The sequence below is a fragment of the Notechis scutatus genome, chromosome 2 (genome assembly GCF_049901735.1).
Source record: "Notechis scutatus isolate UNSWTSFEM ecotype Mainland chromosome 2, rNotScu1.2, whole genome shotgun sequence".
Classification (NCBI taxonomy): domain Eukaryota; kingdom Metazoa; phylum Chordata; class Lepidosauria; order Squamata; family Elapidae; genus Notechis; species Notechis scutatus.
The window spans coordinates 182,111,479-182,138,185 of record NC_142010.1 but is presented as its reverse complement, the minus strand read 5'-3'; the positions used below and the strand labels follow the sequence as shown (position 1 = coordinate 182,138,185).

The window sequence follows — 26,707 nt, the reverse complement described above, 5'->3', positions numbered from 1 at the left end:
CGGATCGAAGCCTCGCAGAGACGAGGTTTCGGTCTGTCGCTGAAGAAGCTCAAACCGGAAGTCTCAAAATTAGCAAATATTCATGGAATCTAAAAAGAAAAATATTCTTCCCATTTGTCTCAAAGGTACATTTTCAAGTGGCAACTGGACTTTCTGAAGAAGCTTCTTGGATGAGAAGTGAAACGTCTTCAAAAAAAACCCAGAAAGTCCAGTTGCCTCTTGGGACAACCATGACTTGGATGACTGAGAATCTCCATAGACATTATTCCCATTTGCACTTAACCATAACATAATTGTGTGCCGATGACACCAATCTCCTACTTTTCCTCAGGATATTCTTATCTCATCTTATCTCATATAAGCAAATCCATAAGTAAGGCAAGTGTGAGCAGAATCAGTGTAAAAGTTCCATTTTTAGCCACCTCGTTTGGCATTATCTAAATATACAGTAGTTTCAAGATACATAAAATCTGTAAAGCTCCATTGCCAATTATCATGGAGCCAAGCATGATGGGATGTGCTGGCATGGCCAGATCATCTGCTCAGGTCTCTTAATCAACCTGCACTGCAGCTGTTTCTTTCCCAGCTCTTGCTCTTTGCTGTGGTGCTTTTGCTTCCCAAATAGCTTTCATATATTTCACCCACCCACCCCATCTCCGTTTTTGAAAACTCCTCCTCAGGATTTCAACAAGTAAAGGCCAAAGACAACTATTTGATTTGGTGAAGAAGAGGGGATTTCCCCTCGCCCATTATTTCACTTTAACATTTTCACTTTTAGAAGCAACAACTCCACTTTTTCTCATTGCAGTATCCGGAACATAAGTAAGAAAGTTGAACTGGGCTTTTGCTGCTGATTTTGTTGTTCCTTCCATTTGTCAGTTTCAATTATTCACATCCAAATAGATGCAGGGACATCTTTACACAGCTAGTTCGTTTTTCTGATTTGGCAGAATTTAGCTAGGTGCACGATCAAGGCAGAATCTGGCTCTATTCTCCCAGAAGCTACCCTGAACAGCAGAGAAATGAATCCTGTGAAATCCAGCAAGACTCCTGCCAATCTTGCTGCACAATTGGTGGGTATTTTCCCTACTGGGTTGTGAGGTACTGAAAGGAGAATCATCTTTCCCATAAGAATTAGCCTGCTCATAGGTCAAAATACCCTCCAGCAATAACTCAGAAAAGTTCAGTATAGTGATAAGAATTGTCTAGGGCAGTGGTGGCTAACCTTTTTGGGCTCCTATGCCAAAAACTACACGTGTGCCAGCACCCAGAATGCAATGCACGCCCCCTTCCCCCGCCCCTGCATGCACAATCCTCCCCTGCCACCCGCTTACCTGCACTGCACCTCACAGCTGATTTTTTTTCCATTGGTTTGAGGCCTTTTTCGGCCTCCCAGAGGCTTGGAAAAAGACACTGCAAGGCTTTTCAGGCCGAATTATAGGCTCATTTCATCACTTCCTGTAATACTGGAAGTGACGAAACAGGCCTATAATTCGCCCTGAAAAGCCTTGCAGAGGCTTTTCCAAGCCTCTGGGAGGCCGAAAAAGGCCTCAAACCAACCGCCCCAAAAAAAATCAGCTGTGAAGCGCACGCATGCACAGTGAGGTAAGTTTGCCTGTGGCTCGCATGTCAGCACAAATGGCTCTGCATGCCACTTGTGGCACGCCTGCCATAGGCTCGCCCTCACGGGTCTAGGACAATGTCTAGCACACAAACCTTGGCAACTTCCAGATGTATAGACTTTGACTCTCAGAATTCTCCTAAGTGCTGTGGAGTTGGAAGTCCATACATCTGAAAATTGCCATGCCTGGGAAATGCTAATCTGGGGGACAGCGTGTTGACTCAGCATTGTTTTAGGACAACTTAAAGATGAGTAGATAGTACTTTAATTCAGAGGTCCGTTACAGAATTAGGTGCACCAAGTGATGCCAATCCATGACTGTTTATGACACAATAGATGGTTAATATTAAAGTTGCCAAGAGGATTTTTTTGGTTACTGTATCAAATGAATACATTTCCCTCTGAAAATAAAACAATAGTCTTTAGATTATGAAGGCCAAGAATGGAAACAACTTAATTCCTGCAGAAGTCAAATTATCTTGAGCTAAGGCACTAAATAGTGTATCAGAACTATGCGTAATGTTCTCCATCCCATGCCATATGTACTTCTTTGGCTGGAACTGGGCTGTGTCTCTGGGTAGGTCAGCATGAAAATACAATATAGACTAAAACTAATTTTCTGCTGTAGGTTAATCCTTGTAGGGACATTTGCCACCTTCTGGATTTGCCTCACTGTGGCTTTCAGCTCAATCCCCACAAATTATCATGTGAAGTGTTAATACTACTTTATAATGCCTTGGTAAGGCCACACTTGGAATACTGCATTCAGTTTTGGTCGCCACGATGTAAAAAATGATATTGAGACTCTAGAAAGAGTGCAGAGAAGAGCAACAAAGATGATTAGGGGACTGGAGGCTAAAATATATGAACGGTTACAGGAATTGGGTATGTCTAGTTTCATGAAAAGAAGGACTAGGGGAGACATGATAGCTGTGTTTCAATATCACAGGGGCTGCCACAAAGAAGAGGGAGTCAAGCTATTCTTCAAAGCACCTGAGAGCAGGACAAGAAGCAATGGGTGGAAATTAATCAAGGTGAGAAGCAACTTAGAACTAAGGAGAAATTTCCTGAAAGTTGGAACAATTAATCAGTGGAACAACTTGCCTCCACAAGTTGTAAATGTTCTAACACTGAATTTTTTTAAAAAGATGTTGGATAACCATTTGTCTGAAGTGGTGTAGGGTTTCCTGCAGGGGGTCATACTAGAAGACCTCCAAGGTCCCTTCCAAGTCTGTTATTCTATTCTAGAGCTGTGAAATGTTTAGACCAGGGAAACAGGTCAAATAAGAGTCTTTGATTTGGATATGCCAAATGATGTAGTTTCAATCCATTACAAATGGGCCTCTATACTAGACTTTTTGCTACACCTAATTTTTTTCTCCATCACCCTCTCCCATTTAATATTTAATATCAATTTAATATTTAATTAAATATTTAAAACATTTAATATCAATAACAAGGCTTACCCTATTGCCATTGCATGTATTGGGTAAGAATATAAAAGGTATTACACAGAGTGCGCCACTAGCCATGTTGGAATGAGATCATTTAGACAATTTTAAACGTCTCATTGTGCTTCCCTTTACTATAGGAGCACTTGACAATCCAAGACATTTATTTATTTATTTATTTTTATTTATTTTTGTCAATTGTTTACAAAATAATAGGTATAAGTAAAAACATAGTTATGAATACATGGATACATATAATAAAAATAAAAATAAAACAAACAATAGGACAGGGACGGTAGGCACATTGGTGCGCTTATGCATGCCCCCTACAGACCTCTTAGGAAAGGGGTGAGGTCAATAGTAGACAGTCTAAGGTTAAAGTTTTTGGGGTTTGGGGAAGAAACCAGAGTCAGGTAGAGTATTCCAGACATTGACCACTCTGTTGCTGAAGTTGTATTTCCTGCAATCAAGTTTGGTGCGATTAACCTTGAGTTTGTATCTATTGTGTGCTCTTGTATTGTTATGGTTGAAGCTGAAGTATTCATTTACAGGTAGGACATTGCAATGTATGATTTTATATACTGTATTTCAATCAGACCGAAGGCAGCGTAGTTCTAGGTTTTCTAGGTCTAGAGTTTCAAGTCTGGTGGCATAAGGTATTCTGCAATTGGCAGAGGAGCGGAGAACTCTTCTTGTGATACATTTCTGGACTTTCTCAACTGTGTTAATATCAGATACATGATGTGGGTTCCAGACTGATGAGCTGTATTCAAGTATAGGTCTAGTAATTGTTTTGTATGCTCTAGTTAGTAGTGTGATATTACCAGAGAAAAAGCTACGTAGGATTAGGTTAACAACTCTTAATGCCTTTTTGGCGATGTAGTTACAGTGGGCTCTAGCACTTAGATCATTAGAGATGAGTACTCCAAGGTCCTTGACAGAGTTTGGATCCTCAACAAGGCCTTGACTATTCAGCTTGTACTTTATTTTCTGATTTTTTTTTTTGCCAATATGTAGGACAGAGCATTTATTTGTTGAGATTTGAAGTTGCCATTTGTTTGACCATTCTGATACATAGTCAAGGTCTTTTTGAAGGGTAACAGTATTGTCTGTGGTATTGAATAGCTTTACATCATCAGCGAAGAGAACGAAGAGAAGAGATATCCCTGCATCTATTTGCTCTTAATATGATCACAGAGGTCATTTATTTTATGTAGATTATGAAGAGAGTTGGGTCCTAGAACACTGCCTTGGGGAACACCACTGTTGTCAGGTACAGAATTTGATAGGACGCTCCCAATTTTGATCATTTGTTGTCTGTTTGATAGGAATGCTTCTATCCAGTTATGCAGGTGTCCAGAGATACCGTAAGATTTTAGTTTTAGGAGTAGATTGTCGTGTACCACTGAATCAAAGGTTTTACAGAAGGCTGTGTAGATTGCGTCTATTGCTTTGCCCTGATCGAGTTGTGTAGTCCATATGTTTTTGCAGTGTAAGAGTTGCAGATTACATGATAGTTTTTTCCTGAAACCAAATTGTTTATTAGAGAGTAGGTTGTTTGTTTCTAAGTGGAGGATGATGGATTGGTTAATAATTGATTCCATGACTTTACAGGTGACGCAGCATAAAGAGATTGGTCTGTAATTTTCAATTAGGCTGGGCTCTCCCTTTTTGAAGATGGGGATGACCGTGGTTTGTGACCATAGTTTTGGCAAGGAGCTGGTCCTGAAAGATTTTTCAAAGATTATGCTTAGAGGTTCGGCTATGGCAGTGGATAGCTTTTTTAAGAAGTAGGCACATATTCCATCCGGTCCAATAGATAGAGATGGTTTTAGATTGCTTAGTGCTTTTTCAACATTGTCTTCTGTAAAATTGATATGTATTAGATCATTGTAGTTGTCTGGTTCGACTAGGAAATACTGGGCATGATCCATTGCTGTTTTCAAATACTGAAGAATGTTAAAGAGGTTGGCTTTAATAGTGTCGTCGTTGCAGTCTTTACCATTAGGTCCTATCAGGAGTGGGATGGACCTTGTGTCTTTTAGTTTGTTGTTTACAAAATTGTAGAAAGTGCGGGTGGAATTAGTGTGTAGAAGGTTTTCTTCTTGTTTAATGTGATAATTGGTGCATTCAGTTTTTACCTGGTGGCATAAATTTTTGTATCAGCTTTTGAAGTTGGCAACGTGACCAGATTTGTTTTTCTGCCAAAGTGATTTCTTTTTGGATTGAAGCTTCCTTATTGTTATGGGTAATTTGTTTTTTCTGGTTTTGGGAGTTGTTAATGGTACATATAGTTTGATGACTCTTTTGACGTCAAGTAAAAATATGTTGTAATGGTCTTCTACAGTATTGCATCCAGAGAATAGAAATTGCCAATCAAGGGATGAGAGATCATTGTTTATAAGGTCATAGTTGCCTTTTTTGAAGTTATAATTGGGGATTCTGTCGTGATGATTTTTGTGTGGACGTATTTTGAGACAAAAGTCAATTATGTTGTGGTCACTGTTGGAAAAGGGTTCTTTAATTTGTATTCCATAAATTGAATTCAAACTATTGCAGAAGATGAGATCGAGGCAGTTGTTAAGTCTAGTGTTGTTGGTTACTAGTTGTTCTAGTCCCTGATTTTTTACTGCATTGTAGAAGGTTGCATGTGTGGGTTCAGTTGTACATTTGTTAAGGGTCCAGTTAATATGAGGTAGATTGAAATCATCAAGAAAGATAAAAGTGTGTGGGCAGGATGCTGCCCATGTTAGTAGTGTATTTAGCTTGTTTGGATGTTCAATGTCATAATCAGGGGCTCTGTAACATAGTAAGAACCGAAATGTGATATTTAAGAACAATTCATAGATGATGGTCTCAGGAATTGCAAACTCCTGGGTAACTTGGATGTTTTTTAGATATAGGGACTTTTTATAGAAGATAGCAACACCACCTCCTCTACGGAATTCACGATTTGGTCAGTAAACATGATAGTCTCTTACTGTGGTAATGGGGTCAGGGAGAGATGCATTGAGCCATGTTTCACAGACAAATATAATATTGAATTTAGCTGTATTTAGTAAGAGGAGAAATTCAGGTATTTTATTTACAAGGCTTCTTGCATTGAGTAGCTTGCATTTAAGGCCAGGTGTGGTTGGAATAAAGGTAATTAGGGGCGTGCATGCCTAGTTTTGAATGATGTTGGATTGGATGGGGTTGGATGTGGAGTTGTGGGTTGTGTGACTTTCTTTTGATGCAATCAGCTCTGTAGTCAATGTATAGGTCGTTTTCTCCATTGTCTAGACAGTTTTTGAGTTCTGCGCGGAGTTCATGGGAGCGGATTCTTTGCAGTATAGATAAGTCTGGTCTTGAGCAAAGTTTTTTGTGGTTGGGATTGGTTTTTGCAATGGCATTTATTGTAAGAATGAATATGCGTTTGCTGGACTCATTTTTGCATACAACTCTATAAAATCTTGGGGCCACAGAGCCGTCATTGTATTTGCACTGAGGGCCATATCTGGTTATTTCAATGATATCTTCAGGAGAGATGTTTGTTGTATTTGAGATGCTTATGATATCCTGAACTTTGGTGATGTCGTCTGATTCATTGGTATCTTTGAGACCAAATAAGATGGCATTTGGATGTTTCTGTTCACGTTCCATGGTGTCTCTGATGAGTAAGGAGATATTATTTGTGGAATTATTTGAAGGGGTAGTAATTGTTTGTGGCTGTGGTTTGGTGGTTATGTTTGGTTGTAGTTGTGATTGTAGTTGAGGTTGTGGTTGTTGTGGGATTTGATTTTGAGCTGATAGGTATTCACTTATCTGTGCTGTATGTTTTTTTTCAAGAGAGATTAGGCTTGCTTGTATAGTTGTTTCAAAACGTGTTGCTAAGCATTCTTCTATTGAGTGAATGAGTGATTCTATGCTTTCATCTCTGTCAGGTAGGGTACTCAGTTTGTTTAGCTTAGGAGAACATGATGGACATAGATAAAAGAATGTATCTGAATTTTTAACCATATCAGCTAGGCTTTTATTTGCGTTTAAGCAGGCAGGGTGGGCTAGATCATCGCATAGGCGGCATTTGATGTAAATTTCGCTTTCATTGATGGTTTCAAGACATCTGAAACATGTGCAGGAGTCAGGGAGGTCATTGGTAAAGATATTTTTATTTTGTTTTGTTTTGGAGTTTTTGGCTGGCATGGTCAATGGCAATAGTACAGTAATCAATTACAATAGCTAGTTAATGTGATAGGTAGACAGTTACTTAATGAATGTTGGTAATTAATAAATGTTAACTGATATGTTAGAGAACAAATCAAAAGTAAGGTTACTTATTGCTAAAAATCAATCAATCAATCGGTTATTCAAATCACTCTAATCAAATAATTTTGCTAAGCAACAAACAGCCTAATTTATTACAGTAATTATTAAACACACTGGTCAATTAAATTCACTAAATCACTGATTTTATTAATCAGATATTCAGTAATTACACTATATGCACTAAACACTCAATCATACTAATCAATAAAAACAATAAATCAATTAATCATTTGATAAAAATTAATTATTTAAAGAAATTGATTTTATGAGATAATGAAGTAATGAAGTAGTATTGAGAATTAGTAAGTAAAGGGTTATTGCTTTGCTTTGCTTTGCTTAGCTGTTGCTGATATCTGAGAATAGGTTTATAACCCCTAATAAACTGGCAGGAGGTCTCTTTTCCTGGGCTGTTTGAAAACAATCAGTGAGCAAGGGTTTACACTCTCTTTTTTGTTTTGTAGATTGAATTTTTGAGATAGTAAAGATGCAAAGATGCTGAAGGGGGGATCTCTGGCCCCTTCTTCAGCAGAGATAAACAGAACAATTCACTGGGAAATTCATTTCCCTACTTATTAAACGTACAGATTAGCCTGATATTGAAGTTGCCACCTTTTCCTCATAGATCAATCTAGAGACATATCTCTATTCTCAAAACTTTTCAAGTGCAATTGCAGTTAAAAGATGCTGGATTTGAATTATGCTCAAGCTTGGATGTTCTGGCTAAATGCACAGAAGACGGTCAACATTTATGATTGTCACTATATCTATCATCTCTAATATGTTAATTTCTTATCTAGTTTTATTAGCTAATACTGTTTTACTGCTTTCTTTTGGTCCTTGACTGTAAATTAATAAACAAATAAAATCCTCTGAAGTTTTATTTATTGTCCCACAGATAATTAAGGCCTTTTATAGGCTCGTGGCATTATAAATACATTTTATGGTACAAAGTGCAATGAGACAGTGCTGAGTTGTATTTAGGGCAAAAATGAACAACTGTTCTTGGGCTTAATGATGTCACTACTCTGATGTTTCTAATCTACTCTACAAATTATTTAATTTATACACACAAAACTACAACTTATAAACAGGCACAAGAATTCTGAAACTCAGATACCTGTAGCTTTCAAAAACAGCTTTCCTTTCATATAATGCAAACTGCTACTGGCAAAAAGAAACTTCAAAAGATCCCAGGTGCAAATTTATAAATTCAGTTTTTTTGCAATATTATCATGCTGTAACAATCAAATTCATATCCTGATAATAAAATTGGCAGGACAATAATACAATGATCTCTGGATGCTCCAAATACAGTAAGAAACACCTTTTTTTTTAAATGCTCAGAAGTGTGAGTTTTTGCCACTATCGCAAACTCAGAAGCATGAACCATTACCAACCTCTCAAATCAACTACTCATACCCTATGGCCTATGATGCAACAGATTCCCTCAAACACCTGACGAAGAAGGCAACAAATCACATTTTTAGGCTGAATGAAAAGGAGGGAGACACAACAGCTCTCTGCAGAAAGTCTTCTTTATATATGGATGTACTTACGGAATGTTGGAGAGGTGAAGAGTGGCTGATGGAGGGAAGATATTTTGGAAGTTTTTGGAGCCAGGCTTCTTAAAGCGATGCAAAGGGCTATTGCCATAGTCCTTCGTTAGACCCTGGTCCTCTTGACCTTCACGAGGGAGCTGTACTGTTTGATGCTTTGAGAGTGTAATACGGAGTGCTTTCCCAAATAGTTTTTGTCCATTTAAATGATTCATGGCTGAAATATTTAAGACAATGAAGTTAAGATTGGGGGGAAATAAATAAATAGATACTGTAGCAAGCAATATTTTAAAAGATCTGTTTCAATAATTAGTCAGTATAATGACTAATTATTAGATTCACCTTTTGCTAATTTTCAACTACACTGATTTTCATTATGCTACTTACAGCAAAAAGAGCAATAGCAATAGCACTTAGACTTATACCGCTTCATAGTGTTTTACAGCCCTTTCTAAGTGGTTTCCAGAGTCAGCATATTTTCCCCAACAATCTGGGTCTTCATTTTACTGACCTCAGAAGGATGGAAGGCTGAGTCAACCTTGAGTCAGTCAGGATTGAACTCCAGGCTGTAGGCAGAGTCAGCCTGCAGTACTGCTTTCTAACCACTCCACACCACCATGGCTGTTACATTTTATAATGTTTCTGAATTAGGATCAGATATACTCTAATTATTATTTATGAGAGAATCAGATCACTATGCACAATTAATAAAGTATAGAAAATGAAACATGCATTAATTTCACATTAAAGAAACTTCAGTTGAAAAAAATGATCAAATGAATTTTTAATCAAATGAAAATCAATATCCTGTTGGAGAGATAAAAGCAGCAGTAACATTTTGTTTCCACTCTTTAGAGTTTTGCTGGGTTTTTTTTAAAAGGAAAATTACAATAGATATTTACTATAAAATAAATGAAACGTTCATTTTGTACAATGCAATCACACTATATTTTATTAGCACTTTTCATACCTAGTTGGGCTTGAGTTGCATCTGCCATTTGAACTAAGGCATTTTCCTTCTTATTAAACATGATTTTTACACGGTGAACATCACCATAAACACCTGCAAAAGTAAAACACATTTTGAATTCATTTTCTGCAGCAGATCATTCCAGTTATATATACATATGCTATAATGCCTATGCTAAGCTGAGGAAATTTTTAAAATAACATTATTAAGTACATTTGAGAACTCTGTAAGGACCAGCAGAGCAGAGATATGAAAATCTACAAGTCGGATATATTCTAATTATTATTTACAAAAGAATCAAGTTCCTATACATACATCAACAAATATACAGATGTCACCCGGTATTTTTAAGAACACAAACCAATTGCAATTTGTATTACAACATCAAACATTAGCTTCTCAGACAACGTTATGTATTTTCTGCATAGAGAAACTAAACTTACCAAACAAGATAAATAGCCCATCTGGTGTGATTGCCTGCACAGAATATAATAACAGTTTTGTAATGTATAATTTGTAAATCTGGAATTATCATATAGTTACTGTGTATGTTTGTTTTAATATATTCTATACTGTAGTACTGTGTATAATTCACATCATTCATTGATGAGACTATATGATTGTTTAGATTTTAACAAATAGCATAAATCTAATTATAATAGTTGGCAGTTCAATTCAGTTTGAAAAGAGATATTGGGGGCTTCAATATTGTTAAAATCAGCTTTGTTATATATCTATGACTGAATTTAAATGCATTGTTATTGGGAAAAGAGAATTGTTCTGGCACTAGAAAGTTTTCTTCTTATGTAACCTGCCATAACTATATCAGATAGTCAAGAGCATAAGGAGCTACAGAACAAGGAATTGGAATGCCTGGTATATCAATATAATACTATGAAGACCATTTTGGCCACATGTCATATTATTATAACACATTTAATTAATTTAAAAATACTATTGCATGTCTTCCAATTAGATACACAACTTTTTAGGAAAAAACTGACATTCAGTTAATAGTAGAAATGTGATGCTCAAAATGCAATGGGGGTTATTATAATGAGGCTAGGTACTATAATATTCCCTTTTGAAAATAAGACTTTGTTCTGAGAGAAGTCAGTGGGTTTTGAGGATTCTTACATTCTTCTACCAGCCATTTGGAACAGGAAAACAATGGAAAACACACACACATACACACAAATTACAGAGTTGGAATGACTCTCATGTTCAATGAATTACCCAATGGAGTGAAGAGCTTATCTCTTTTTCTTTATTTGGGCAAACATTTCAGTAGGACTTAGACTTGGAGGCTTACAAATTATTTGGACTGTATATATTAGTTCCTATATCTGATTATCTTTCCCTTCCTTTTTTTCAAGTGCACTGACAGATGTTAATTAAGGACATGAATGCCAATTAGCATATACATATAGAGGGGTTTTTGTTTACAATGTAAGATATACATTCCTTTTGGGGATTATGACTTCTTTTTTTCTTTTGCAAAAGAATGAAAACAATTAAAACAAAAGCTATGTTTGAATTGTGGCATATGCACATGTGTTAGCCTTACATCAGGATTGAGGTTGCTAACAAGTAATACAGAATTTCCATGCAATCCTGTAACTCCTGGGAGAGCCATCCGCCCAGTCATTGCAGAGGTGGAAATTGCAAGAGGACCAAGTGCGCTAGGAACACCCGGGATCGATAAACCTGGAACAACCAAGAGTTCCAAAAAGCATTTCAGTAAAAACAAAAGTAACTTCATTTTTATTTCTCACATTAAAAGTAAATCTAATCTGAAAATGCATATCAATCTATTTCTTCTCACTGGATTAAATATCATAGCTCATCTCTCCATTCCATTTTGAAACAGCAACCTGAATCAAATCAAACTCTCATCCCAATCTTTGAAACTTCTCCCCATGTTTTATGGAAGAAGGATTCCTTCAAAATACTGTATTACCCAAGGCCTTAATTCTCGTGTTTCCTGCTAGTAGTTAAATATGGATAAAACACTCTCTTATGTTGTCCTGCCCAATTGCAGTCTAATAACTAAATGCCCTTAATTTTCAAACTGGAATTCAAAAAATCCAGAATGGAAGAATAGTCAAGCAATATTAAAAGCTTTGTTTTTAGTGCTTCATTAATGTGCTGTTAAATAAAATAACAACATGTGACCAACACCATTAAAAAGCTGCCAACACATTTGTCAGCTTTTGGTTCTAACACACATATAAATAGTTAACAAACCTAAATGAAATATTAAAGGCAGAAAATTAGATCTTTACTATACCAAGAAAGACTTTACCTGCAGCTTGGGGGAAGCCAATAGCAGGAGCAAAGCCAGCTGCCCCTGCATATGGTGAGGAGATGATACTTGGAGTGCCTGAAAAAGGAAAACAAATTAGACCAGATTGCAGGAGGTTAATTTCTAGAGAAAGTAAAAAGTTATTCAACCCTTAAAGGAAAGATTATTGTCTTAGATTTATTGCATGGGATGAATACATGCCCTGTTCATTTCAGTTTATGTGATTCTCTGCTCTGCTTTCTATTTGAAGACTCTACTGGCAATTAAGTGATGAATAACAGCTGTACAATCTTTCCCCTCAATATTGGTATAATTCCAATAGGCATTTTAGGAACTGTTTCTCTGACAGGACACTAAAGAACCAAAAACCAAGTGCAAATAACATGTGCACATGTAACACTTTCTCTGTAGTTTATTAACAAGGGCCCAGTCCTTCTTTTTTCTTTTTATGTTAAATTATATCATGCTATTTAATTTTTTACCACCTTCAATGAGCTAGCAGGAAAAATATATCAATTGCTTAGTCTCTGAAGATAACTGATTGAAAATACCCTTTTCAATTTTTAGATGAAACTATGGCATTAAAAACAATTGCAGCAACTTGTACAAAATGTAGAATATGATGTGCAGAAATAAGCACTGAGCAAAGAAATCAAGTAGGCTCTATTTCATGAGGCCAATTCACATGCTACAGCTATGCTTTGGAAACAGGAGAAAATTGCCACATTCAGGACTATAACCTTTAGAACTCAATAGGTTCCTAAACCTCTTATCTTTAGTTACAATAAGGCAGTTACACAAATACTGCAAAACACTATATATTTTATACTTATAATACAACATGCATTGGTATTGTGACTTGTATTTGGCAATATAGGCATTCATCATTTAATTCACACTTCTGCTCTCCATTATAATTCATTATGCAAACAGCCAGCAACAAAGAGCTTATTCAGCCAGACAGGGCCTGCGTGAATACTGATATCAAATACATACAATACCCTGTATTTCTACCCAAGAATATTAAAGAGTTTTTGCATACAGCATGTAAACTCTCTTTGCAGTATCACACAAATGGTTACCCTAACAAACCAATTAATTCATTTAACAGTGGGTCAACATATGCTTGAAAAAGAAAGTGAATATGTTTTCTCCTCTTAATACTACCACTTACCTGTTCTTAATTTTTTAAGCTTAGGCTCAGAGTTTACTGAATCTCTTTTGTGTATTTAGATAATTAGTCATAAAAAAGTTGAACAGTGGGACAGGAAATTCACGAAAGCTTGCATTTATCTATTGTGAGCAAAAATGTCTGGGATCAGCGTGCACTGATTGGCTCAAAATTGAGAAAGGAGTTCGGCAAGGCTGCATACTGTCACCCTGCCTATTTAACTTATATGCAGAGCACAACATGAGAAAGGCGGAGCTAGATGAATCAAAAGTTGGAGTTTAAGATTGCCGAGAGAAATATCAACAACCTCAGATATGCAGATGATACCACTCTAATGGCAGAAAGTGAAGAGGAACTAAAGAGCCTCTTGATGGAGGGGGGGGGGGAGGAGAGTGCAAAAGTTGGTTTGAAACTCAACCGTCTCAATTCCTGGCAAATAGATGGGGGGAAAATGGAGGTAGTGACAGATTTTATTTTCCTGGGCTTCAAGATCACCGCAGGTGAGGACTACAGCCAAGAAATTAAAAGATGCTTGCTCCTGGGGAGGAAAGCTATGGCAAATCTAGACAGCAAACTAAAAAGCAGAGACATCACCCTGCCAACAAAAGTGCATATAGTCAAGGCTATAGTTTTCCCGTTGCAATGTATGGCTGTGAAAGCTGGACCATAAGGAAGGCTGAGTGCCAAAAATTGAGGCCTTTGAACTATGGTGCTGGAAAAGTCTCCTGTGAGACACTTGGACTGCAAGGCGATCAAACCAGTTAATCCTAGAGGAGATCAACCCTGACTGCTCTTTAGAAGGATACAGATACAGATAATCAGAGTTGGAAGGGGCCTTGTAGGTCATCTAGTCCAACCCCCTGCCCAAGCAGGAGACCCTACACCATTTCTGACAAATGGCAGTCCAATCTCTCCTTGAAGGTCTCAAGTGATGGCACTCCCACAACTTCCGAGGGCAAGCTGTTCCATTGGTTGATTGTTCTCACTGTCAGAAAGTTTCTCCTTATTTCCAGGTTGAATCTCTCCTTGTTCAGTTTCCATCCATTATTCCTTGTCTGGCTTACAGGCACTTTAGAAAATAGCTTGACCCCTTCCTCCCTGTGGCAGCCCTTCAAATATTGGAAGACTGCTATCATGTCTCCCCTGGTCCTTCTCTTTATTAGACTAGCTAAGCCCAGTTCCTGCAACCATTCATTGTATGTTTTAGCCTCCAGTCCCCTAATCATCCTGGTTGCTCTTCTCTGTACTTTTTCTAGAGCCTCAACATCTTTTTTATAATGTGGTGACCAAAACTGGATGCAGTACTCTAGGTGTGGTCTTACTAGGGCTTTGTAGAGTGGTATTAGTACTTCCCTTGATCTTGACTGTATCCCTCTGTTATCTTTATCCATACATTTTCAGTGTTAAGCAGTAATCACTGTCAGCTATGCCCCGAAAGGGTAATTTTGAAAATAATCAATATACTGTATTTTTATTATATTCAATATATTGGGATTTAACACACTCTAATGGCAGAAAGTGAAGAGGAACTCTTGATGGGGGGAGGGGAGGAGGCCAGATCCTGAAGATGAAACTCAAATACTTTGGCCACCTAATGAGAAGGAAGGACTCATTGGAGAAGAGCCTAATGCTGGGAACGATTGAGGGCAAAAGAAGAAGGAGACGGCAGAGAATGAGGAATGAGGTGGCTGGATGGAGTCACTGAATTAGTTGGCATGAGCTTAGATGGTCTCTGGGGGGTGGTAGAAGACAGGAAGACCTGGAGAAACATTGTCCATGGGGTTGCAATGGGTCGAACACGTCTTTGCGACTAACAACAACAATCTTGAGATCAATATGTTAAACCCCAATATATTGAATATAATAAAAATACAGTATATTGATTATTTTCAAAATTACCCTTTCGGGGCATAGCTGACAGTGATTACTGCTTAACACTGAAAATGTATAGATAAAGATAAGTTTGATACAGTTCCAAAAGCTCATGAGTTCAAGACTTTGTTCCAACTGGAGATGGACAGGGACAGCAAGAACCTATTAGTGCTTCTGTTCCAGATTCTACAATAATAATAATTCCCCTCCAGAGTACAGTAACATCATTACAAGATGATAGTCTTATCAGAGCTTTTTAAAAGTCAGTGTTCTTTCAGGTTTTACATATAACATTTCTCTGAAATAAGAGGAAACAAAATTCATCTTCATTATTTTCTGGGTTAGCTAAGGAATAAAAGTTTGATGGTGATTTCCAACAGATGCTGGCAAAAGGTTGTGCAAGAATGAACATTCCTTTTAAGGCCCAAATTTGACAAATCCTCTTTCATATCATCAGTGATGCATAAGATACAAAAAGTACAAAAAAAATCTCAACTTTGGATTTTAATAATTTCATAACAGAGACAGCTTTCATAAGCAGTAGTATTGCAATTAGAACAATTATTAATCTAACATCATAACCTATATTAATATTTTTCAAAGCCACTTCTTCCAAATGATGGAATGCCCATTTTACTACTGTATAATGTCTCTTTGTGGAAAGAAAAATCTCAGTAGCAGGAGTAATTTGTTCTATCTCCAACTACAAAGGAAGTGTTCTTACCAAAAGCAGCAGCCATAGTAGGGTCAAGTGAAGGCTGCCCATCCCCTGAAGGAAGGTCCAAACGTGTGAAATCTCTGCTCTTATCATTGTTATATTTTACATTAAGGCTTGTTAGCTTGGAGAAATCAATACGAAGAGTGCAGCAAGCATTGTAGATATTCTGACCATCCAGAGCCTATGGGGATATTAAAAAGTTGAGGTTATGAAATGCTTCCAGGATTTTTATATAAATACATGCAAAGTTACAGTGTGAACATATACTCTGATTGAAGCAAAGGGGCAAATGAGATCGCATTTTCACTGTTGCCTGAGCCCATTGTTTTATGTGCTTTGTAAAATAAAGGAACCATATTTCCAGAATGTTGTAATTCTTGTTATATCCCAAACATCATTTTGAAATGGCATTTCTTTGAGACTACATACCATCATACTTATGCTGCATCACTCATGCTATTAAGTTAGTAAAATATAACTACCAAATGGTAGACATCTCTATTAGAAGATTTGAAAGATTTGAATAATTAACCAAATAGCCTTTGTGGAGCACCTGTTTAGAATTTGCAGAGCAGTTCTGAAAACTTTTTACTATTACTCTTAAAGGCTTGCCAGATTAATCTTTCAAAACTGGAACAATCACATTAGCATCTGGCTTTTTATTTCCAGCAATGGCAGAATAAAGGAGGAGAAAGGAATGGGAGAAAATTATAGGCACCTCTGATAGGCAACAAAATAGGCTTTTGGAAAGCTGCATTCTGCACATTGCCCTACCAACATTTAAATCAAGCATGTTTATAATGTAATTATGTCCCTTCATCACACAGAAATTCTTATGCAGTCTCTTAATTTCAAAGAAATATATCATACTCTAATGTAAAGAAATAACTGTATAAAATTATAATTGCACTGGTGTAAGGCTGCAAACATTATTTCTGTACTGTAAAATTGCAGCATAATAATACTTGTGTGACATAGCACCAGAAAAATAAGGCGTTTCATATGGAGTAAACTGTTATAATGCAAGCATATCAGGAATCTATTCACAAAGTTACCATTTTGGCATACTGCGCATTCAAAGGGTCAGCATATTGAAGCAAGGCCTGAAATTGATTATTCTTTGTAAAAGTTATGATCTTCAGAACTGTTCCAAACTTGGAGAAGATCTAAATAAAAAGTTCAAACAGTCAGTTCATCCATTAATACCTTCTTGGGAGTTTGACATATAATGATTTTCCAACAATGTAAATGTACAGGCATGAGAATTTTTATTATAATTTGGAAGTGTAGCACTCTGAACATGGCATTAATGTTAAGAATATTGCACACTGGGGGTTGTAACAAATTTCATAAGTGAAACAGTTCTCTCAACAAAAACAAAAATAATAAAGACTGATTTTTCTTCAATATGTACATATTATAATTAAATATAATTTAGTTGAACTGGCCAGGTACATTACTGTTCTTGCTGCAAGGAAAATATCACCTAAGCTTGAAAGCCTTAATGTTTAATGTAAATAAGGTAAAATATCACATTAAAGAAACAAAGACTAAAGAGTACCACAGTTCTGACATTATGTACAAATGACAAAACAAGACTGCATAAAACCTTTGAAAGGATTGCTTTGCAACACAAAACATAGCATCTCTCTTTGAATTGCTAAAGCAGCTGTGTCCTTTGCAAGGTTTGTGCAGGTGTTTTGGAAGTTATTCCTAGCTGTTTCCATATGTATGTGCGTGAATATCTGTTAGCTTGGGGGGGAGGGGGGGGAGGAGTAGCTTTCCTTTTTGAAAAGCAAGCAAAACAAAACAGCTATGTATACACACACACACAGGCAGAGATAGCCAGAAATGGCTTTCAAGGCAGCCATGCAACCCTTGCAAAAGACATGGCTGCTTTAATAATCCAAAGAGAAGTGTTGTATTTGCAACCAGGCCATTCAAAAGCTTTCCACCATTATAATATTCCACAGTATTGGGATTAAATGTATCCTAAAGCTATGATCTAACAAAATGTATTCATTCCAGTTTCTTCTTTCAATTCTACATAATCACTTTATTATGTGTTCATTGTGTTCCCTGCTTTGAATTCGTATTCATAAGCAAATAATTAATATGGTACATACGAGAAACAGAGAAGGAAATAGATATGCATGATCCTGCTGGCTGGATCACTAGTGCTGTCTGTGGTACTGTTACACCATGCAAGTTATCCTCTATTAGATAATTGGTTTTTATTACTTTTTCATTTGAATTAGAGGAAGGGCAATCATTGGCGCCGCCACCTTTTTTGACGAAAAGTGCTTCCGGTGACCTCACGGAAGCACTTTTTCATCAAAAAGATGGCGGCATAAGCGCTTCAGTGAGCTTTTTCGGTGAAATGGCTTTCTACCGGAAAAGCTCACCGAAGCAGCGCCGCCATCTTTTTGATGAAAAAGTGCTTCCGGTGAGCTTTCTACCTGGAAAAGCTCACTGGAAGCACTTTTTATCAAAAAGATGGCGGCGCCCAGCAACCAGCGACCCGGTAAGACTTGTTCGCGGACCGGTGCCGGTCCATGGACCAGCGTTGGGGACCCCTGCTCTAGTAGATAATTGGTTTTTATTACTTTTTCATTTGAATTAGAGGAAGGGCAATCATTCCAGGCTTAAAATATTTGGCAAGGGGAAAACACAACTGATAGCCATATTTTAATCTATCTGAATAAAATAATTATAAGAAGAACATTGGTTTATACCTGATATAGCACTTCTAGAGTAACAGGATAGAAGAGATTTTCCACAATAATTCGAAGAACCGAACTCTGACCAGGAGGCAGCCCACTCTCAGTAATTGGAGCGCCCGTGAGGGCCATGCCTCCAGACTGCACAGCATTCACTGCTTGTAATGCAGCTTGAGTTCTCTGAGAGGGAGATGAAATTTTGATACATCTATCACATATGCTAACATCGTTACATACAGATTATGCTCAGAACAAAATCCTACAGGAATCAGTAGGACTCCCGGGGAGAGTCTTATGCTTCCTTTTTTTTTTTTTTGCATCTACCTCAGCAATTTTTCATTCTGCTGCATCTCAGGTTTCATGGAAACATCTAAAACATGTTCTAAGCTTTTGGGATAATTGAATAGCAAGGCAAAGTAAATTTCCAAGTTGTTGTTTCTTTTGAAAATACTAATCAAACAAGATAAGGTTCGCTCAAAATTTTATTCAAGTGTGTCCCATTCTCCTACATCAACCACATCAACAAAACACAAGGAAGTAAGTCATAAGAGATATGGATACAGATGATAAGAGTTGCTGCTCTAGCTAAGAAATAGACTAGTCAGAGGCCTGCTAGATACACAGTTCCATGTTGAATTCCAAATGTCACCTTGAAGTTGCTATATTGGATGAATCTTAGAGGCTGCTATATGATCCACCATCTTCAAGTGGTTTCTTGCCAAAAGCACTTGCTGCTAAAAGACAATTATTCCAGCAGAACATGAATTTCAAGAATATCTCAAACTGATCTCCAAATTCCATTTTGTCTCAAATTGATGGGATACAAGTACAAATAACAAAATTTCCTTCAGCAAAATAGTTAATTATGCTTCATCATAGTTCCCCAAAATATGGGACTTTATTGTTCATTGGATTTTTTTCACCATAGCCAAGTTACAAATTTTATCTAAAGTCTAATAAGAATAAATTGTTCCTGAACAGAAACATATGCAAAGCTCCCTGCTCAAATTGGAAGTATGATTCCACATTTATTCTGTCATGGTTCCTCTTGGCATTTCCCAATACCAATTATGTAATATTGTTGTTTATCAAAGACAACGGTCTTCAAACTTGGCAAGTTTAAGACTTGTGGACTTCAACTCCCAGAATTCCTGAGCTAACATGACTGGAGGAAGAATTCTGGGAGTTGAAGGCCACAAGTCTTAAAGCTGTCAAGTTTGAAGGCCCCTGGTCTAACGTAACAGGGGCTTAGTGGGTATAATACACAGCTAGTCCTCAATGTAACCACAGTTGAGCCCAAGGCTTCTGTTGCTAAGTAAGGCAGTTAAGTGAGTTTTGCCCCATTTAAAAACCTTTCTTCGCCAAAATTGTTAAGTAAATCACTGCAGTTGTTAAGTGAATCATATGGCCTTTAAGTGAATCTGGTCTCCCCCCACATTGACTTTGCTTGTCAGAAACTGGCTGGGAAGGTTACAAATGGAACAATGGAACTCTCATAAATACATGTCAGTTGCCAAGTCTCCAAATTTTGATCATATGACCATGGGGATCCTACAATAGTTGCAAGTGTGAAAACTGGTCATAAGTCACATTTTTCAGTGCCATTGTGACTTTGGTCACTAAACAAATGGTTGTAAATCAAGGAATACCTGTAGTTAAGGTGTTAGGGTGACTGTCAGCAAAGCCCACATCAAGTCCACACAGTTATGGAAGCTCATGGGTTGGCCAGTCATTCTTTCTCAGCCCAAACTACTACCTCCTAGTAAAGTTGTTGTGGGAAATTAATAGGAGGGAGCACTTTACATGTCACCTTAAGCTACAGAATGAAAGTGGGATAGCATTCTAACAAATGAACAAAATATATACATAAAAGTCTACAAAGCGAAGAGGGCAGAATTCTTAAGAATGCTACTAGGACTTTAACCCTTGAATTGAAATTCTCTTCACTGCTTACTAGTTTAAGTCTTTACAGTCTTTTGTCTGTTTGCTATATTGAATAGATATGTCCATGCAGTTTGCTTTTAATGAGGCTGAGGTAATTGGAGTACAGCTGTTTTGAGTGCAAAGATGATCATCTACATATAGGAACTGGATACTATGGGGATGTTCTGGATCATGTACATAAATTTCTTATAGGCATCTGATTAACATTTTATTCTCAGACCAGCTAAAATGGAATAACATTTCTCCTGATGCAGGTATATTCCTAGATGCATACTTCCTCAAAGATATTTGGTTCCAGTATCAAGTAGCTAAGTCCTTTCTCTTCAACTGTCATCAGTCTGAGAGTGCAAAATTTATTTCTCTTCTATGTAATCTGTCATAATTTGGTTAAACAAAACTCTCTCTCTGTGTATATAATTTGTTGAGAAGAAAAAAAGGACAAATGCAGGAAAGGCTAGGTATCTTGAATTCCATAATGAATTATTACTGTTACATCAATTAACCTATGTGGAATGGGAAACAAAAATAACTGCAACACTGTTAGCAAAACATCAAGCTGTAAAATAATTTCCCAATTCCACAAGCTCATTGAAGCAGCAGAATTACCACTTCTTGATAATAATTCATGACCCTTTTGGTAAGTTGAGATCCTACACATACACATCAAAAAAAAAAAAAAGATGAAGTGGCCATCATAATAATAGTAATAATAATTAAAAAGTGGCTCATCATTAGTAATATAGAATGACAGGCATCAGCTCGGTTAGTGGAAATGATGCAACATGCATGACTTTATTGCTACATTAATGCCACAAATTATTACTTGCATCAGAAATTAGAATGCACGTATACAATGGCAACATTTATATGGTAATGTCATGTTTGTATGTTGTCATTCCAACAGCACTGCAGTTTGCTGAGATATTGCTTCCTTTGAAAGTCATATACTTTTCTCAGAGGTAGCATACTCACAGCATGGTTGGGTAGATTGTCAGTCTTAAGTTCTCTATGATTGGAATACTGAATATAAACAGGCTGACTGCGAAGATGAGGAGTAACAGGAGTGTAGTAGTTCACCATAGTAACAGCAGCTTCTTCTGAAGCCATTTCTAGAAAAGCCTGAAATTAATACAGAGAAAGATCTTGACTAGAAAACCACTACCCTAACTTTGGCAAATATGTAATACATATAGGTGCCATCTGTAGTACTATCATGTATGATACTGTAAGGCACCAGAAATCAATCCAAATTACAACAGTTCATAAAACTTATAAAGTAGCAAAAACTGCACTAGTATTACCACCCCTCAAAAATGTTGATGTTATTTTTTTCTCACTTAAAATGTAGTTGCCTAAAAGAAGATTGGGGAGGGGTGTTGGGAGCTGGGAGTCTGACTTTGAATCAGTGTTGATTTCTAATGACTACCTGAACTAGTTCCTGCAGTTTTCAGAAGTAGTTTTCCATTGCCTCCTTTCTAGGGCTGGCAAAAAGGGACTGGCCCAAAGTCACACAGCTGGTTTCCTGCCTGAGACAGAACCAGAACGTAGAGTTTCCATCTTTCTAGCCTGGTGCTTAATCACTACACCAAACTGGCTTTCAGTTCTTTTTTCGTGATGTAAATGATAAGCTGTAAAACCTGACCAAGCCAATATTTGATTATGCCAAGTACACATCTAGCCAACTGATGTAGTCACATAGGCTGTTTTTATGGAAATACACATTTATAAATATATAACTACTGGTAAATCCAGTCTGCTTTCACTCCTCAATCCTAAATGCATAATATGCAAAAGGGCATTGCCAAAAACTAATAGAAGTTCTTTTAAAAAACAAAAAATATCAATTCTAAATGGTAAAACAACAGGAATGATTTTGCAGAACTTTTAAAATTTGCTTTTAAATACAACAAGAAACCTAGGTTTCCTCTTATAAGAAACACTGAGTTGATGGTGTCCATCCTTTTTATCTATAGTAGACAGGAAGAAAAAATAACAGATTAAAGATTAAACCAATCAAAATTTATGTGACATCTAAATCAGGACATCTGAGATTTGTTCATGCTAAGCTTTAGAGGGCATGAATTACATGAAGCCACATTTTCTCATTTTGTATGAAATCTACCTAGTAGTTTGTACATTCTAATTAACATTTTTCATAACCAGAAAACAAAACACAGTTTGTAAATATTCCAGTAGAAGCCTCAAATCTGACTCGTGGTTTGTTTGTTTTTAGTTGAAACACTGAATATTTTAAATATAGTTAAATAGTTCGTTTAGTTGGTAGCTGTTAACTTTTAGCAACAAAAATGTTTACAAATTAAGACTTTACAAGCAACTTATAGTATTAATGGGACTATATTACAGAAAAATAAACTTTACAGGATTATTTGCAGCAGCTGCTAAATTCTGATCCCTTCTTAAGGTTAGCTTTTGGCCTAATTTGAACTTAAGTTTAAAGTTTTCGCCACTTATTTGATTGGCTAGAGCAGGGGTCCCCAACCACCGGTCCGCGGACTGGTACCGGTCCGTGGAACAAGTCCTACCGGGCCGCTGGCTTGCTGGGCGCCGCCATCTTTTTTTGATGAAAAAGTGCTTCCGGTGAGCTTTTCCGGGTAGAAAGCTCACCGGAAGCACTTTTTCATCAAAAAAAGATGGTGGCGCCCGGCTAATGCCAGTACCGGGCCGCGCCATAAAAAAGGTTGGGGATACCGGGCCGCGGCGTAAAAAAGGTTGGGGATCACTGGGCTAGAGCAGTGTTTCTCAACCTTGGCAACTTTAAAACATGTGGACTTCAACTCTAGAATTTCCCCAGCATGCCAGAGGGGAATTCTGGAAGTTGAAATCCACATGTCTTACAAAGTTGCCGTGGTTGAGAAACACTGGGCTAGTGTATATAACACTATTTTTAAATCAAATACTTATTCTGAAACTGACACTTTTTCACAAAATTGAAATGAATGTTTGGGTGTAAATCAGGATCCACTCTCCTCCAAATAAATAAGGCAGTGTGAAGCATATGAAAGATTTGGTTCTCAAGGCATTGGTGAAGTTTCCCCTTTTAAACATTAAAAGAGCTAAATCTTTTAGCAGATTTGCATGGATGTTCTATTGAGTTGCCCAAGACTACCATCAAATTGAAGCAGCTGTGAACTCTATACATACTGCACGTACTGAGAACCAAGGAGAAATTTTGAGGTACCACAGAGCTTTCCAAATGATGCAACTGCTGCAATGCTTTGGAAAAGGACGATTAATATGATTTGCAAAGCACTTTTCCATTTGCAAAGCACCTCCATCATCCTTTTAATATAAGCTCCACAAAACGGCCTTACAGTTGCTTAATGACTGCAATGAAGAGAACCAGGATTGCAGTGATTCAGCAAAGCCGTCGCGTGGGTGCCTTGCTTAATTACCGAAACAACTTACCAAAATTCTGGCCTCAAGTACAGCTGCAAGGACTATTTGTAGTCAGGAAGTGGTTACCTGAAGAATGCCTTCTCTCATACACGTACCTGGCTTTTTCAGTTATTTCTACCCACCCAATCCAGCCTGGCAAGATGGGCATGCTCCAAATCCAATCAGCCAAGGGATGTCAGCTGGCAGGGACCAGGAGGCATGCTTCTCTGCTTTGGTGCCAGTCCTCTGAAACATCCTCTATCCGAATATTAGGATAGCCCTGACCCTTTGAGCCTTTTTTTGTAATGCCTTAACATCTGCTAATACCCAGGTGTGAGGTCCCAAGTATGTAAAGGGCCCTGTTTCCTGATTACGTTACCATCTGCAGATTGTAATATTTTTCTTGGCTGCTGTTTGTATTTAATTTTTAGAATTGTAGTTATAATTCAGATTTTTATTTTATTATTGTCTATTGCCCGGAGTCACTTTTTTGAGATGAGTGGCCATACAAATTGAATGAAATAAAATGAAGTAAAAATAGATATATATATTTTTTAAAAATAAAGTTTCATTTAGAAATAGAAATTATTTCCCTGTTTCAGGTTTAACTTATACCTGAACCAAAACATATGTACCACTGCTGATACGATAGTGAAATCTAATAATTCCAAAGGTATCAGACAAATTAATCTTATATTACACACATTATTTTTCTGTGATTGTTTATATGATGTAAAACATACACGTACCTGGCTTTTTCCTTTCAACATCAAGAGATTAGTTACTTTGCCAAAAGGTACACCTAGAGAAATTACTTCTGCTTCAGTGACATCATTTGGAATTTTACGAAGATGAAGAACTCGAGAAGGGGAGCAGGGAGATCTGTCTCCTTTAAATTTCTTGTTGTCATTCCCATTAGCTAAAACATATATACACAACATGCTTCAGCATATAAAGTATATCTAGTACAAAATGTGATTGCTGCGTGAACTCCAAATTTTAAAACTACTTCAAATTAACTAGAATCAGCAATAGTAACTTGTTACTTTGCTTGCTTATTAATCTGTTTGTTCATCTTTTCTTTTGCTTTAGTGTAGAAAAAAAGTTAACACAAGAAATTTACAATTCTGGTTATGATCAATTAAACTGCATAGTATATTTCACTGAACTCTTTTTTTGTTTTTTCATGTTTACAAACAGAGACTGAACCAACAGTCAGAAGATGTATGATGGCAGAATCAGCTACTAGTAGTTTTCTTCTACAGAAATATTTACAAATACAGGATCTAGTGATTTGATTGTCTTCTAGGGACTTATACAAAGGCATAGGGAATGACAGTGCTGGAAAAGATCAAAGATCTAGAGATTAAGAATGAGAAAACTAAAAAAAAAAATATAACTGATTAAGCAATGTTATTTATGTCAATTTGCTAAAATATAGAGCACTATGACTATGCCAACAGACCAGGATGAGGTTTAGTGCATCTTGAAAAAGAATACAATAGCAGGCATTGTCCAGCTTTTGCCATAAATGCATAATCCAGATCCCTTAGCTGGCATATGCACAGTAATCACAGGTTGCCTTTGCAGGAAATTACCATCTACTGGTAATTTCAATTTAAGAAAAGAGAAAATAAATCCTCATGTTGTGATTGTAACCTGCACAAGCTGTGAGCACAGAAACCCATATGCTCATATGTACAATAGACATTCCCTTGTGGGAGAAATGCGCACTGTGGGTCCGTGATAGCAAACCTATGCCACGCATGCCGGAAGTTGCACGCAGAGCCATCTCTCCGGGCACACCAGCCATCGCCCAGTGCTCTTCCAGGTTCCAGCATGCATGCTAGTCTTCGCACGTGTGGGAACACCGGAAACCGGAAGAGCAGTTCCCTGGAGCGCATGTGCCGGCCAGCTGGTCTTTGCATGTGCATGCGTGTTAGAAACTGGAAGACCAGGTGGCCGGTGTGCATGCGCGCACTGGGGATCTGCTCTTCCAGTTTCCGGCATGCGCGCACGCTCCCATTTCAGCAGTCGGTGCCAAAAAGGTTAGCCACTACTGCTCTGGGTCATGTACAGCAGCAGTCGCCAACCGGTGGCCCGCGGCCCACTGGTGGGCCATGAGAAAATTTTGGTGGGCCACAGAGAAATCTCACCCCTAGAGCACCCCCCCAAAAAAAAACAATTAATCCAGGCTGCGCAGAAACACAAGACTGCTCAGCCCACATGGCCTGCAGAAACCCTTCCCACCCACTCACTCCTTACCCAGCAAACTTGTCTGCTAAGTTGCTATTTTTCCTTTTTCCGACCATCATCTGTTCTGCTATGCCGGGAGATTTAGATTAGCTAGGAAGCAGGAAATGGTTGGATTTCTTGCTTTCTAGCCAAGCACAGCCAAACCTCCCTTAGGTTTGCTTGCAAGCAAATTCAGTGCAGACTCACGGCAAGCAAATTTGAGAGACTGAGCTAGCCGATGGCAGATAGATAGATCACTGAATGATTCTGTGAGCAACTCAATCTGCCTACTTTGCCTGATTTTGCATAAAAGTTGTTTTTATATATATAAAAAATTCAATATTTACATGCATGGTGTGTTGTGAGTTAATTTTGTGAGTTTGCTTGCAAGCAAATTTTACATGACAGACTGAGCTAGCCAATGGCAGATAGATTTCTGAATG

The 26,707-nt window shown here is 37.5% G+C and overlaps 1 protein-coding gene across 2 annotated transcripts in view; it reads right to left on the bottom strand.

The window, feature by feature from the left end:
• PTBP3 (polypyrimidine tract binding protein 3) overlaps window positions 1-26,707 on the bottom strand; it is a 69,607-nt gene that overhangs the window by 10,716 nt on the left and 32,184 nt on the right. For both annotated transcript variants that reach the window (XM_026672313.2, XM_026672311.2), the window contains 10 exons: window positions 24,779-24,948; window positions 21,606-21,752; window positions 18,705-18,869; window positions 17,025-17,135; window positions 15,976-16,150; window positions 12,209-12,286; window positions 11,471-11,610; window positions 10,347-10,380; window positions 9,904-9,996; window positions 8,934-9,150 (listed from right to left, as the gene is read on the bottom strand). In XM_026672313.2, the coding sequence (XP_026528098.1) occupies window positions 8,934-9,150; window positions 9,904-9,996; window positions 10,347-10,380; window positions 11,471-11,610; window positions 12,209-12,286; window positions 15,976-16,150; window positions 17,025-17,135; window positions 18,705-18,869; window positions 21,606-21,752; window positions 24,779-24,948 (1,330 nt within the window). The remainder of the gene's footprint in view (window positions 1-8,933; window positions 9,151-9,903; window positions 9,997-10,346; window positions 10,381-11,470; window positions 11,611-12,208; window positions 12,287-15,975; window positions 16,151-17,024; window positions 17,136-18,704; window positions 18,870-21,605; window positions 21,753-24,778; window positions 24,949-26,707) is intronic.